This window comes from Dufourea novaeangliae, unplaced genomic scaffold (genome assembly GCF_001272555.1).
Source record: "Dufourea novaeangliae isolate 0120121106 unplaced genomic scaffold, ASM127255v1 scaffold115, whole genome shotgun sequence".
Taxonomy (NCBI): Eukaryota; Metazoa; Arthropoda; class Insecta; order Hymenoptera; family Halictidae; genus Dufourea; species Dufourea novaeangliae.
The window spans coordinates 393,963-410,597 of NW_015373998.1; the positions used below are offsets into that span (position 1 = coordinate 393,963).

The 16,635-nt window shown below is 31.5% G+C and overlaps 3 protein-coding genes across 3 annotated transcripts in view; 1 reads left to right on the top strand and 2 right to left on the bottom strand.

Annotated features, from left to right (window-relative positions):
- LOC107188141 (rho guanine nucleotide exchange factor 11) overlaps nucleotides 1–9,685 on the bottom strand; it is a 64,246-nt gene extending 54,561 nt beyond the window's left edge. The window contains 2 exon segments of the mRNA XM_015576391.1: nucleotides 985–1,247; nucleotides 9,321–9,685. Coding sequence (XP_015431877.1) covers nucleotides 985–1,180 — 196 coding nt within the window. The 5' untranslated portion in view covers nucleotides 1,181–1,247; nucleotides 9,321–9,685.
- A 590-nt stretch (nucleotides 9,686–10,275) lies between these two features.
- On the bottom strand, nucleotides 10,276–13,549 carry LOC107188071 (tectonic-3-like). The gene is made up of 8 exons (XM_015576315.1): nucleotides 13,383–13,549; nucleotides 13,042–13,302; nucleotides 12,779–12,953; nucleotides 12,368–12,713; nucleotides 12,044–12,277; nucleotides 11,738–11,978; nucleotides 11,555–11,706; nucleotides 10,276–11,485 (listed from the first exon to the last, which is right to left on the bottom strand). Exons 1-8 carry the CDS (start codon nucleotides 13,468–13,470, stop codon nucleotides 10,409–10,411), a joined length of 2,574 nt encoding a protein of 857 aa, XP_015431801.1. The 5' UTR covers nucleotides 13,471–13,549; the 3' UTR covers nucleotides 10,276–10,408.
- Nucleotides 13,550–14,276: 727 nt separating this feature from the next.
- Nucleotides 14,277–16,609, top strand: LOC107188100 (trafficking protein particle complex subunit 13). The gene is made up of 10 exons (XM_015576347.1): nucleotides 14,277–14,319; nucleotides 14,465–14,633; nucleotides 15,019–15,103; nucleotides 15,227–15,354; nucleotides 15,426–15,549; nucleotides 15,660–15,756; nucleotides 15,830–16,056; nucleotides 16,133–16,233; nucleotides 16,307–16,454; nucleotides 16,517–16,609. Exons 1-10 carry the CDS (start codon nucleotides 14,277–14,279, stop codon nucleotides 16,607–16,609), a joined length of 1,215 nt encoding a protein of 404 aa, XP_015431833.1.
- Nucleotides 16,610–16,635: the final 26 nt, after the last annotated feature.

A 16,635-nucleotide genomic window follows, 5' to 3' on the forward strand; every position in this document is an offset into this window, starting at 1 on the left:
CGAAGTACACGGTACGAAAATTTATGTACTTGTAGATACGAAAAGCATCTGCACACATCTTCCTTCTTTCCCTCGTTTTTGACTTGATAGTAATTTTACCTTTTCTCACGCACATTTCCATTTTCATTTACTTAATACCTTCTCTAAATTTATGAAAAATATAATAATGACGTTAGTTACACGTTTAGAGGTTGTTAGAATAACATTAATAAAATTTCTACAAAGTAACACTATTTTCCACATAGCAATTTTACCCTATTTAATATTCATAATGATTTCCTATCTTACTCCATTTTTACTGAATAAAAGGTCATAAAGGCATCTTTAACTGAGATATATTACCTTAGAATTTAAAAAAAATAGTGGATTACTTATTGATACACCTGATAGTAATAATCACCTGAACACTACCACAATCCTAAAATATCCGCAGTCTACCGATCACTACATAAGAACAAACTGTGCAAATGCTTTTGGTGCCCACAACGTGGCTATCGATAACGCGAACCGAAGGGCACCAGTTAAGTCGTTCGAATAACCAAATTATTAACCGTATTTATAAACCCTATTTCATTGGATTTTAGAACAAAAATGACTGCTAAAGATTTTAACAACGGAGCAACGTACCTTCTCAATATATTGAATCCTGTGAATAACCCAATTATTAACCGCATTGAAAACAATATACTTTGGTATTTTACAAAGAAACCAAACTCTAAATATTCTAACAACGAAACCTATGTACCTTCGATATATTGAATCTTCTGAATAATCAAATTATTAACCGTATTGAAAACTATTACACCCTACGATTTTAGAACGAAACAGAGCGTTAAATATTTTAACGAGGGAGCAACGTACCTTCGGTATGTTAAATCCTTCGGAATACCCAATTTTATAACCGTACCGTGAAATTATACACCGGTAGTTAGTATTTTCGAACGAGACCGAGCGTTAAAGATTCTAACGGCGGGGCGCACGTACCTTCCTTCACAGACTGAACATAGACGGGGTTATCACCGGAGACTTTCATCCCGTATCCGGCCTCGTCCTTGTAGACGACGAGGGTGGCGACGGGTGCTGGTTCGACGGTTCCACCCCCGGTGGCGCCCCCTCCGCCGCCACCGCCACCGCCGCCGCCGCCACCGACGCTGCGTCGCAACGCCGCCGTTCCATTCATCCCTCCTTCGATCTCCGCCTGGTGGCCTCCCCTCACCTCTGCGCTGGCTGCAGCACAACTGTATGACCTGTAAACGAAATACAGAGGATCGACTTGAAAACGATGGAAAACCGAGAGGGGGAGGGGGGTTCAATACATGCTCTGCGGTGAAAAGTTTCTAATTGGTTAAGGGAAGGAACAGGGTGATTCTCATGTATAACACACCACTCGAGTAGGCCTCCATTGTCTTTTGTTTTAAATCTCCCCCTCCTTTCTAGCTACTATACGGCGACACTGTAACGTGGGTGAATTGTTAGGAGTAAACGTCGCCTGTAGTGGCTCTCTTCTGTGGAGCAGGTTAACATTTCCATGGCCGCTGTCACGGAGACGTGAATTCGCATCCGCCAATAGGGTTATGTCGCGAAGTTTGAATAATGGCGGTTTCGACGTTTCTCTTGATAGGTGTATTGTAATGACTAAACTGCAGATTTTTATGGAAAATTACTAATTGTAATGTGATTTATAGAGACAAGAAAACTCGTTGCATCTAACGGGAATTTTTGTCTTTTATTGTATTTCACAGTAAGCGGTTGCCGGCCGGCGTCACGTGACTTCGCTCTGTTTTGACATTTAAATAATGGCGGTTTCAATGATTCTAACCTTCTAAGTGTATTTTAATAACCAGACTGTAGATTTTTATGAAAACTGAAATAAATATAGGAATTTCTTGTTTCTCTTATGTAGACAGTAGTAAATATAAGAATTTCTTGTTTCTCTTATGTATCTTATTGAGTTGTGAATACAATGGAAAAGTCGTTACATTCTATGAAAGTTTTGTTTTTTATTGTATTTCATAGAGCCTTATAAGCTATAAATCCATAAAATCTACGCGAGAGATGCCGATAATTAACATTAAATTCCGAGTAACATGGAAACCTTATTGGAGTACAATACACTGTTTACTGCAATGGATTTTAAACACTACTGGGTCATCTCATAATCTCGTACTGCAATTTGTTTATGTTTTACTAGGTTTCTCGATGACATTAAAGAATCTTGTAATTTGTATTCATAGGGGAGTGAATAGTAATAGAATTTTATCGATCAATAGTAATCTTTCAGCTATAGCTGATAAACCAGGAATATTTTCAAGTTTCTTCTGAATGTGACAAAAACGAACTGTGTAGACTGTCACCTACAAACACTCATCGTTCCATTATAACTGTAATATTGCAATAATTTGTTTTCCGTGCTTGCAATTTTGTATATTTTGTTTTAATCAATGTTGTACAATAACCTTGGTAATAGGAAGAAAATGAAAATTCAATGGAGGAAAAAATGCTTGAGAAATTTCTATCGATTATTCCTTAATGCATTTAAACTAGGCACCATATTTAATCTGTTTCTTGTCCCATAGAGTTTCCATCGTGCATTCTCATAAAATCAACCTTAATTACAACGATTAGAAATTATTGATTTCGTTTAATGGACTCGTCAAACCATAAAGCATCACGGATAAGCGTTATAAATTATTGTTATCCATCTGAACCGGGTATCCAAGTACTCTCGAGTCACTCGACTACTCGAACACTGGTATCCACCATAGTTGCTCCAGACATATCGAATGATAATAAACTTCAACAGCAGTTAGTCAAGTTTTAGTCTTCTATTAGTCATATAAATTCTATTACTTCTAAAACTTTTATTGCTCGTTCGCATAAATTATTATGCCCTTTAAGGGCGGAATTTTGTTTTGAAAATGTGTAACCATCTAATTCCTTCATTCTAGTAAAAGAAATATATTTTTCAATTTTTACTGAAATTTCGTTTTTTATAACAAAAGTTATTTTATTTTTTCCACACGGCGGGTATACTCGTCAAACGCCGTTAAAGGGTTAAGAGCGACCGTAGTCATCCATACAAATTTCCCATAGCTGATAATCAGAACATTCAAGACTTTCAAATATCGAATCATGTTCGAAGTGATTCGACTTTTTCGCCACATGTTCATATTCGAAGTAATTCAGAGCCCTACAACACTTTTTTCTAGTTCCACCATGACGAAAAGATTAAATAAAATAGGCTACTTATAATAAAAAAAAATATTAATAACCTGTTAGTTTACATACAAAACTTAATGTCAGAACAAAAATAATCGATTGTCTTGTGGAATACCATTATCTCGAACAAAAGACTATAAATTAGGTACATACTCGAAAAATCGTAAATACCTAAGTAATAACACAGGATGCATGAATGCAACATTTATGCATTACGTTTCACGTTTCTGGATAATTTAAGCGTAATCGTGTGTACCCAATTTATCCAGATATCCACAGATCTATTAAAACTCATTATTCTATGTTTACCCGACAAAGCATTTGCAAACAGTACGAAGTATAGTTCATAGAGCCACGGCGAAACAAAGCAGTAAATATTTGTACTTGTTCCGAACGAGGCATTATGAACAGTTCAGAATGAATTGCAATTTTATTTAACAAAGAAAACGAGTGCATGTGACAAAAGTAACGTCTCGAAATTTATACTTTACATTTGAAAACTGACAAGAACCCTGACCTTCTACATAGCTACGTTCAGCAGTTTTAAATTCGATTCAGATTACGAATAGAGGAACTTTTGGTTGACAGAAATATTGTAACTAGCATTTTCTTGACTATTTTCTGAAAACTAGGATCAATGAAAAAATTCTATACTGAAGAGTTTCACAAGCTAACACCGAACTTCAAGCTCGATACAATTAGAGTGACAAAAAAAACGAAACAAATGCTTGGATAAACTGACGTTTTTCATACGATGGCAATACCTAATTTTGTTTTTATAAAAAAAAAATAGAAAACTTTCCAGGAATTATATGCCATGTTGATGAGCACAACGGCTGTAATATGCGATCCCCGAATTGTTTTGAACAATGTATATATTAGTTTCATTGCATTTTTTTGTATTTTTATGTAAAATCAGCAATTTCACCTTTAAGTAGAAGTTAACAGAATATTAAGTTCGCGTGCTATGGTAAGAGGCGAAAGCAACTTTCCAATACATACACAACAGTTCTAATTATTATTCGTACACCTATTAAACCGTAGGAAATTTGTGATTAACCATTAATATAAAATAGAAAAATTTAAATTCAAAGAAATATTTTGTAAAAGTAACTTGTTTAAATTTTTTTAAAACTTGTTAAAAATCCAGAATACAATGATACCACGAACACTTTGGATAAATTATATTTCAATATTATATTATACAAGTCAAATTTGACAGTGTGTTCTACGTGTAAAAATCAGAACAAAATCTTCTACAAACATACAGTCGATGAAAAAATATATAATGGTGAAAAACGTTTTTTTTTCTAGAGCTTACTACAACTGAAAAAAACAGATTTGTAATAGAATTATTTTTAATACATCACAGGATCTATAAAATTATTCAAACGAACAAGTAAGTACAAATACCTTTTTTTGTAATTTGTAACTCCAACAACACATTGAAAAGTATCATACAAAAAAAGTGTTAAACATTCAGCCAATAGACAATGTATTGATCATTTTTAATAATTATGAAAGGTAAATCTAGATAGAATTTTTTTTTTACATTTTAAATTTAAAAACATTTTTACAAGGAAATTTATTTCCTAATCAATTGTCTAATTGAGTTTTTAACCAAATTTCGTTACAGCCCACGTTTTTCTCGAACAAACTAGCAAAGTATCATCGTTTCACTTAGAAACACCCTGCACATTTTCCAAGCTCGAGATTGTCGTGAACTCTAACGTCTATCTAATCGGCTAAATAAATGTTTAACTTATATTTGCAATTTTTTTAATTCTATCGAACGGATAATTGATCTTCATTTCAAATAGGGTAAACTCTCATCAAATGATCTAATGAGAATCTAAAAATGTGCATAAGGATTCGCGGTATGGTAATACACAATAAAGGAAGAAAGCTCATCGTTGGATTTCGTCTTGTTTATTCGATCACAGTTCAACAATTAATTCCACTTAAAATAATTGTTACGGTTTGAAGACCAGCGCGTTTAAATATACGCAGGATGTTTGATCATTTACTATGTACGAAGCTAATAAATAATTATGCCCCCTTTGCCGCTGGGATTGTCTCTCTCTCATCTGTCATTTACTTTCATAAGCTCGTAATAGTGTGCAATTTACATTCCTGATTAATTATTATTTACTGTCTTCTCATCTATTCGTTTCAAAAACCATACGTATACATATATCGCATCTGCTTTCGAGAAAATATTATACGCAAAAAGGAATCAAAGGCAGTTTCTACTTCAGAAAGAAACGTTTCACTAGTATCCAAACACGAAGATTATTTCTTATCGAGAAAACGTACATTGTTGATAAACTATTATTACCTAGCCATGTTCCATTGATTTATCAAACTCTCTATTGGATATCATCACATTTTTTATCATGAAACTTGATAAAAATATTCTTTATTAAAACCAATATATGCTTTGTTATTTAAATAGATTGGGTTATTCTTAAATCATGCTACACCTTGCAGTCTATACTTGTTATTAAGAATAACCCCTCGTTAAACAAAAATAAAGCAAAGGCCAACATCGTTTTCTAATGAAGGTCTTTTTTCTTTTATCATGCCTTCCCTCCACGTTGTCTTATAAAATTAAGTATTATCACATGCTTATTATAGAACATTATTTGTTTAATTAGTCTTTAAGAAAAAATCAATACCACCAATAGGATCAATAGTATTAGTAGTATTAACACGAACAGGATTTCCAATTCTACCAATCATATCGATAGTACTAATAATGTATATACTATAAATTATCTGAATAGTAACAATATCACCAATGCAATTAATATTGAAAATGATATGAATAACATCAACAGTACCAATGGTATACTATCAATTGAGCCACTCACAAGCCAAAATAACTAACTTCATTTTTTGAATTTTTTTCACATTTTAATGCCAAAGCACTTCACTGATGCTTAATAATTCTATCTAAAAACATGTTAAAATATGAGTAAATGAATAAATTATAATGAAATGTTAAATGTCAAGTTTGTCGAGTTAATCATTTTGGCAAACGGCACGATGGCTATCACGATGTTACTTACACCGAAGAACTATTTCGAATCGCAGAAACGAAACGAACAGTTAAATTGTTCCGACGAAATCGCGGCTCGATAAATGAAATCTCATTGGACCATCTGCGAGACGCGATTAGCAAGAGTTAACAGTTCGACATCTACGTATCATAATCCGTCGAAAACAAGTTTATCGTGCGCGTAGCGTTACAAACGAAAGTTCAAAATCCAATATTTTCATTTTCTTTCCCACGAAATCTTGCCCGATCCCCAATTCTTACGGATTACGGACATATAATGTAATCATATCAAAGGCGTACGGCGACAGTACGCTAGTTATTCTTGAAATAGAACAAGACTGGCCTACTATTTAGATGCATATTTCACCCTTATCCGACGGACATATTTTAAGAACACAGATCCGACTGGAAATCTGTCCAGAATACAGAGGCAAAAATATAATAGTGTAGACACGATGATTCTTTTATAGGGAAACGCTTCGACCGTTCTCGGGGAGAACGTGTATAATTATTTAATCGTAAAAACGAATATTTTGATCATCGTCGTTATCTTCGTGAATAAAGGTCGGAATTATTCACAGCGATGGTAATAATTAACAAACGCCAGTTTCAATTCTGTCGATTTTAATTAAATGTGAATATTCTGGCGCGTAATTGTTTCATTTACTTTTCTTATCTGTATATTATTGATCTTGAAATAGCCCGATCGAGTTAATAGTAGAGAAACATGGAAATCATATTTCCATAAACAGATTGAAACTTTTCGATTTTGTATGTGCTTATCTTTCGAATGAATATGATGTAACTCACGTTCATGAGTATTAGAACGCTTATCGAGTAGGTATGGAGTAAATGTGACACAAGTAGACGTACCGTGTCGAGTAGTAGTGAATGTGAGAAGTAGATGTACACATAGACTCAAATTTTTGGTTAATTTTTCGCAGAAACTGATTTCCTTTGTCAATGATTCTATTAACTTCAAAATAAATGAATTGTTTTGTTAAACACTTTCATAATCCCTTTGTGTTCGAATTCATTTTATAGCTTGAAAAATATATAATTTTTATCAAACATATTTTTTTCATACAGGTCAGATATTCTAATATTTATAAATGACAATGTAGATGAAAATAATTAATACGAAATATTCAATGTGGAAAGAATGATATTATTCTTATTTTTGGGGGGAGAATTGTTCTTTATTAATAATTTGATCGAAAGTTTTTAATATTCAATTTATTCGGCTATATATTCGATAATTGACGATAACGAAGATTCGAAAGGCACTCGGAGCCAGAATTCCTTTATGCAGAAGCATGGAATGGCGAAACGTTATTTAAAATGAAATGATAATTAATTCTGTACAAATGGTGCACCGTAACATCGATACGCTGTGAGGAGCTAAACGAACTTTACCGATTATTGACGAACGCTTAACAGTCAACGGACTTCCAGATTTATATCTAAAATATAAGATAATGCGTCGTACGATTTATCTCTAATTTATGTGGAAGCTTCGTTGAAAAAAACATTGATCTCAGCTATTTGTAAAAAATTAATTAGAAAAAAAAAATATATAAACATAAGAGCATGTTTGTAATATACATGATACAAGAGATATTTACAAGCTTGTGTCAACAAAGTAAGGTTATGTCATTTGCTGTCATACAAAAAGAAAACCGATAATGATAATATGTGTATACACATTGTACAAAACAATTGCATTTTGATGATTAATGACGAAACGATTTGTAGAATGTGTTAAAAATTACTGTTTATAAGTATCATGGCACGACTGCAAGTGTTACCAACGAGGCTTTAGTTTTCGGTACTTTATGGAAGTTTCGTTGTAATTGCATAGTGTAAATAAAGTATCTTTTTTTGGTTAAAAATATGTGAATAGGTAGATATAACACGGCGTAAGTTTGGTTAGTATTTCAGTGGTAGTTTCAATATCACATTTGTGATTTACATGCTTCGTGTCAGACGTGAGCTGAATGCTTTCACGGCGAATTTTAAACGAATCGCGCACAATAATGATATTCTGGCTAATTTTCTTGCTTGTTATTGCATTAAAACGATTTCGAGATTATCGATTTATCGCGCGATGCTTTCGTAACATTCATACTGCGGCCAATATGCAGGTGCCACAAATAATACATTTTTATCTCATGAAACAAAGAAAACGGAAATTAAATTAATTCCGAAGAATTTATTATCATTGTACGTGTTTAAAAGGATAACGCACATTTATTGAGACATTTGAGCAAGCTATTGAATTTATTATCATCTTGAATTACATTCGATACATCTAATGCAAAGTTGAATGTCGTATTAGTGAAATAAAATCCATTCTTTAAAATGATAAATAATGCTATGTTTCAGGCTATAAACTCAATATTTGTTAAGTAATACATGAATACATTTAATGTAAGTCAATGATTCGGTACTAATATCACGAAGTACATTTTCACGGTTATTTGCTACAAGAAATATTTTGCGAATAAACAATGTTTTCAGAACATGTTGAATTAAGATGGAGTATCTTTCATCTAATAGCGCGTTATGATCAAATCTCATTACCAATGTTACTGCCATGTTCAGTTTCCCCATTCTAGTCCTGTTTCGGAGTTTTTTCACGTTAAATATCGTAAACAATCACGCTTTCGCTCGAATACGAATTATGTATTTGAAAACTAATGTTAGAAATCGAGACAGCATTTCAATCGGTTCTTGTGCACCGTCGATTACTATTTAAAAAAGCCGTACAATTAGAAACCGTCTGATTCTAAGAAAACGTAAAAACAGTATGTGACAGCGAAGAAAATTCGAGGAATATGTCAGAGAGAAACTGAGAAACCGTACGTGACATCGTGTTAATCGATACAGCGGGTTAATAGGTCACTCGGTTCTCGTGTATCATAAGTATGAAGAGTCGGAGGAAAAAAAGACAATCGGAATAAAAAAAAGAGAAAATACATGGATATAAGGTTTCGAGAATGACTCGCGGATAGGCGTACCGACGACGATAAATACATACCTTTCATTTAATCTATTTCGTAGCGAAACGAATCTCGTGCGAAACACCAGCGACGGAGAGCAGAACCGCAACAAAGCGAGATATCACTTCACCTTGGCACTATATTCCACGAGAATTATATCACAATTGTCATAACAAAAGAACACATATGAACATGGCTGGTGACGGGTAATTATTCTGCCTCTAGCACTTTCACGGCACATTTTCGTATCTCCTGATAATACATGATAAGAGAACTATATGGTACAAAAGGGAAAACCTCTTCTGTATTAGTTATGGAATCGTGCGTGCACCATACACAGGTACGAAGGCACTGACTTTTTTTAGAAAAATGCACATTCGATCAAACGAAAATACGCTACTAACAAGTGTCAGCCATCTTGTATTGGAGCGAAGCACAACCCAACGTCCCATACTGCATCACGACGGCTGCAGGAGTTTGTACCAAGTTTACACTGGCGAGATTTTAGAGAAGAAACAAGCTGTTCGTGATTGGCGAATGATTTAAAGAGATTTTTCTCATTGGTCGAAACTCTTAGTGGATTTTCGTCCGCGCCATCGTGATTCATTTGAAATGCATTCAATGCATAAGCTCGAGAAAATTTGAAATGCTCTTTCACATTTTAAAAAGTATTAAATATTATTCGAAAAAGTTAACGAATTATTTGATCATGAAAATTATATTTTAAATATTCGGAGGAATTTTACAATGTTTGAATATCAAGGTTTATAAACATGACAAAAAATAGATAAACAAATAGAATGAAAACAATAAACGATTCTTTTAGAACTTTAACAATTATTTGGGTATTTACATAATACACGAAATTAATGTTAAATAGCTCAATTTTCATACGGCAAAGGTGTACAGTAACACGAAGCTTTCTAGTTTAATTTTTTTTTATTTCAAACACATTATTGAAATATCGTTATAAAATAACAATTGTATCTCGCAGGATTTCTTATTTCGTTATATACAAACATAGAATTATTTTTGGTATGCTGCAATTTGGTTTCTGTTACCATATATATTTTGAATACATTAATATTTCATTACACACTTGCATTGGTGTAAGGATTGCATGAAGTTAAGAAAAGGAACTGTACAAAACTACAGTGAACACTATACTCCTTATGAAAAACACATTTGACTTGATACACATTGAACTACTTAAAAAAGGATAAAAAAAATCATACGGCAAGGTGAAATCTAAATTAGGGCTACCTACAAAGTAATATCTGGACGGCTTCGATATATCGTGAAATGTAACGTAACTAACGATATCTACTTTTAATACGTTTGTACAATTCTCAGTCAAACACTTTGACCATGATATATCAGACTCGTTCGAAAAATAAATACCTATTCCTAGTATATTATAATTAGTTAAAGTCTCGGGTTTTGCTAAAGCAGAATACAAAATATGTAAGTGAACAGAAGTTATTAAGCCTGAACAATGTAAACGATCATTGATTAATTGCCCTGTCACAATATTCTGCGGTACTCTATCAAGTAAAATTTGTGCCCAATCAGCTGTATTATTGTTAGTAAAATTGCCTGTCTTTGAAACATAAATACTGTAGTGGTCAGTTTCAGTAATATTAAACATAGAATCTTTAAGCAAGAAGTACATAGTACGATTTTGTAATTCTATACAAGATGATGTATTAAAGTTATTAGTATATAAAGGCACAGAACATCGGATCTTACTGTCTTCTCCAAAGGCAACAGTATACCTATTTATTCCGCTACATTCACCGCCTCTTGTAGCTATAGGTAATGTCAAATAACTATCGGTTTTATTAAAAATGACAGTTTTAACGTTATTGGTGTTGTTTAAAGTACCAATAATTAGTGGCTTTCCGAGAATATAACCAGGATTACCACTAAGAGAAAAACTTTTTTCCTTATCAAGTTCAGCCCATTCGTAAATTGTCTCAAATTGTTGGTAAAAACTTTGAGAAACGTTACCTATACTGAAATATACATTAACGCTGTTAATTCCCGCAGAACCATTATGAACGATTAAATATTTCACACCAGTAACAACATTGTAACATGTTCCATTAACACAAGACCCTGGCATTATAGTATTGTTACATTCTTGCCAAGAATGTTTACAATAATAATTCGTCAACGTGAGACAAATATTCTTGGGACAAATCTGTGAATGAAAAATTTTATGTGTAAAAAACATACATTAACTGGTAAAATATCACTACTTTACAAGTACCTGATCTGACATCTCAATGTAAGTTTCATTTAGCAGATGTGGAGAAGCAATAACAGTAAAATTATTAAATGCTGTTGGAAAGAGGAATTTGTTTGTATTAATTAATTCGGTTTGCAAACACTGATTTTGCCATTTCCGAAGGTATTTTACAGCTTTTTTGAATATACATATGTCGGTAAATCCAGATTGTAACAGTTCTAAAGTAAATCATACAAAGAGGGTTAATAATAATTATTATAATATTATCTGTATGATAATAAATACCAAAGGGTTGGATGTAGATATTCTGTATAATCCATATAATGTCACCATCTTGATAAGGACTCGAAGTATTATATTCAGCTACTTGTAATTGGTTTTCCCAGTTCCATTTCAGTCTATTTGGGTTCATTGCTTCCCTTAAATCTTTTTCAGTTTTTATATCCTATACGAATTTAAAGATTCAATACAACACTAGGGATAAAAGATTTTTTTATACTGAAAACTTACCAGGTCATTGGTGACACTGTATGTAGGTGGAAGATTGTCATACAAAATACAAAAAAGATTGCTCGCTAATTGTTCAAGTATATACGGTGTGTTATTCCGTTCTATAAAATTTCTATTATAACAATATCGTTTATCATACAAATCTGCCTGATGATTTTCGCAATGTGAAAAAACCATTAAATGAAAGTCAGTGCAATCTTTATCACAACAACAATTGATGTCACAGGATGATACCTTTCGTGTAAATAAAGGTGTTAGAATTAATACACATCAGATGCAATTTTTTATATTAAATGTAAGTTATAACAAAACATATCAACTTACTACTAAATTACATTCGCATACATCAGATTGTACTTTATGTACAGAATGATTTCTTATTTCAATTCTGGAGTTCAATTTATTAGGTGTTTGCATAGTTGGTAGTATTTGAATCTTTATATTCTCTGTTGAGTCTGTAGAATTATTGGAACTGACAGTAGTTGAACTATAAATACTTTCAATTGTAGTGGTCAATGATTCTTCAATGTCATCTTTTTCTGATAAATCATTACATTCTGTTTCATTTATACAGGTAAATATCTCTTCAATTTTCTTGGCGTGCATTATTTCATTACACATGATGCAAAAAAGCATTAGTGCAAATGTTTTCCCATTCATCTTGATCATTTTAGATTAAATTGTAGATTCTTGTAAATTTTGTTGATAAACAATAATATCCTAATGCATGTTTACATATGACATCCATATTTTTCAAAGTTTCGTGTGAGTATGTGTATTTCCATTTTAACTGTACCCATACTTTCTGTAAGTAATTCAAATCTATCCAAAGAATTAACTAGAACATTTGGTGATTTTAATTGTAAAGTTATTCCCAAAAATTTATCTCTTAGTCTGTCTTTCCAGTTACCTATAGAAATGTTCAAATTGAAAAATACATTATATATGTAAAGTGATAAAATATTTTAGAAGGTATTGTTACAAAATGTTTAACTTACCAATTGGTTTCCATGTATGGCATTCTATAGAATGTAGTCCAGGAGATAGAGGAATATTACAAACACCATAAGATGTAAATAATATTCTTTCATGTGTGTCTCTACAATATATTTGAAGCAAAAGTTTGGGTGAATTTTGAAGAGTTTGTGTTGTATAATGTATATCTATTGGATGATCCCAAACTGGTTCATTTGTATATAAATCACAACTTTCTTGTGTCTGTCCTTCTTCACAACCATTCAAAACTTTCCAACCATTACCTACAACAAAAACAAATTTTTATTTACAAAGCCAAAAATTAATACTTTCGTATTTATAAAATAATAAACAACTAAATTACCGGCATGAAAACTCCACTTGCATAAAAGCCGTGATTGTTTAAAACTTATTGCCGACGAAATTTGACCAATCACATGCAATTCAGCCATTCCATAAAATCATATTGTTTTATTTATCAACTGAAATTGTAATGTATAAAATTGTTTACTTCTACAACTACTGAAACTGCATTTTTTTACAGAACTTGTGATAACGATTATGGATCAACTATTATCGAAATCAGCGGATCCTTGTACTTTTCAAGTTTTCACTACTTATGGTATCATAAGTTGCTTTTACTGAATTGAATATTAAAATTATATAGTTTTGAAATAAAGTAAAAACATAAAAACACGAATATTTACATACATTCACACGCATTCACAATAATCTATAATCTTTGACATAGAAATGCATTATAGATACGTATATGCAGGTGCACTGTGCACTTTTGAATACGCCCTCTCGGGATATTTTAGTTAAATTACATGACTAAATTAAATAAAACTTTGAACCTTAGAGTTTTTTTTAATATTATTTAACAATATTTGAATTTTCTCTTCCTTAATAATTTCATTGACGATTTCCAATTATATTGTAAATTTAAAATATTATATGTGCTTTTTCACTTGCTTTATCGTTTCTTCACCTTTGTGTGTATGTATGTATGTAAATATATGTAACACTGTTTTCAAAGCGTAAAAAAGTGTATGTAATATAAATTAAGAAAGCGTTATATAAAGTGATTCGTTAATTCATATTGATTACCAAAATAGTGAATTGACAAGTCGGATCGAATTTAACGTTAGATATATCACAGGTTATGTTTCTACAGTGACGTTTGACAGATACTGTTACTTGCTTTTAGTATAAAATTATTTTTCTAACTTATTTAGTGTTCAAGTTTGTAATCAGAATGGAAACTAAACCAAAAAGTGAACACTTGTTAGCACTGAAAGGTAACAGATCCATTTTTTTCTAATATGATATTTGATATTACACTTGTACACATATATTTACTGCACTTATTTCAACTGTAATCTAGACAAAAACCAAATACTTTTAGCAATTATGCATTTAAAACATGTAATACAATGTTTTCAGTGATGAGATTAACTCGACCTACTCTTGCAAGTCCAGTAGTGGTTACTTGCGATTCAATGGATCTTCCTGGAAATACATTAAATAATGAACTGAAAAATGATTGTACTGCTTTGCAAGGAATGGAAACTCTTGCTGTAGGACAATTTATGGTTTTACCACAAAGTTTTGGGTATATGCATCCTAATATAAGAATTATATATTATATAGCATAATACAACAATTGCATTATGTACTTTAATCTACATACTAAATACATAGTGATATACAGCCTATGAATTTTTATGTAAATTAACAATTTTATAAGCTAATTTACAAGAATAATAATTGAACAAAAATTCTTTCTAAAACTTCTCTACTAAAGAATTTATTGGACTAAATGTTTTTACATTTTTTTTTAGATAATTTATCATTGTTTATTAATATTTTCATGTTATAATGGTTTAAGCATTGATATATACATAAAATGTAGAGTCTAACGATAAGTAATGAAATAATACTCATTATCGTTACCTATATGAAACAGTTTAATTGAATGTGTATATATGCTTTTCCAGGAACATTTATTTAGGTGAAATCTTTTCAAGCTATCTTTGTGTACATAATGGCAGTAATCAGTTAGTCAAAAATGTTATTGTTAAAGTAAGTAATGTTTTTACATTACAATTATGATGTATAGATTTTACTGATATGATACTTATTGTAGCAGTAGTTTCATATATTCAAAATACAATAAATTGCTGTTAACGATTTTTTGTATTACAGGCAGATTTACGAACAAGTACTCAAATTATTCCCCTTTCTGGTAGTAGTAGAGAAATGAAAGATTTACCACCTGATAGTACAGTTGATGAAGTAATACATCATGAAGTAAAAGAAATGGGCACACATCTGTAAGGACATAGGGTTGAAAACTTTTGTGTAAATACTTAAGAACTAAATAATCAATACAAATATGTTTCAGACTAGTATGTGAAGTAATTTATACACCTACAAATTCAAGTGGCACTCCACAGTCATTTACAAAGTATTATAAACTTCAAGTAGTGAAACCCTTAGATGTAAAAACAAAGTTTTATAATGCAGAGGTAACATGTCTTATGATTATAAATTTTATATAATAAAATGTTTTGCTAACGATACTATTTACTTATTTATTTGATAAGGGAAACTTAATAAAAACATTCTTTTCTTGAAGTCAGATGAAGTGTATCTTGAAGCACAAATACAGAATCTTACAGCAGGACCTATATGTTTAGAAAAAGTTTCACTTGAATCATCAAATTTATTTAGCGGTAAGTTCCCTATATTCCATTACTTTGAACAATCTAATTGCAGGCTAAATTACGAATATTTGCATTTCTTTAGTCTCAACTCTCAATACAAACGAAAAAGGAGAATCTATTTATGGATTAGTTAACGTATTAGATACTGATTGTAGCAGACAGTACTTGTATTGCTTAAAACCACAATTAACTTTATTAAAGGATCCAAAAATGATGCACAATGCAACAAATATTGGGAAATTAGATATTATTTGGAGAAGTAATTTAGGAGAAAGGGGAAGACTACAAACAAGTCAGTTACAAAGGATGGTTTGTCATGTTATTTACTATTATATTTGTAAATGAACAAGTTTTGTAGTATCTCATTTATATTTTAATTCTTCAGGCACCTGAATATGGCGATCTACGAGTTACCATGAAAGACATTCCTCTGAAAGTTTATCTTGAACAGTCAGTTAAATTTAATTGTCGTATAATAAATACATCGTAAGTGCTTCTTTAACTATAACAACTTTTTTCTAAATGAATTTATTGAAATTATTTCATCACGTTGTTTTAGAGAAAGAAGTATGGATTTAATGCTTAGTTTGGAATCTAGTAGCTCTATAGCGTGGTGTGGCATATCAAATACAAAGATTGGAACATTAAAACCAGGAGTATCAATAGATATCCCATTGTGTCTGATTGCATTGCATAGTGGTATTATAGTAAGTACTGTTGTGTAAAAATTGAAACTTTAATACGCTAATCTACATTTGAAATATTTCAGACTATCTCAGGGTTAAAGTTGGTAGACACATTCTTGAAGAGGACATATGATTATGATGATTTAGCACAAATATTTGTCAATCAAATAGACTAGTCGGAAATTCAATAAATTATTAAAAT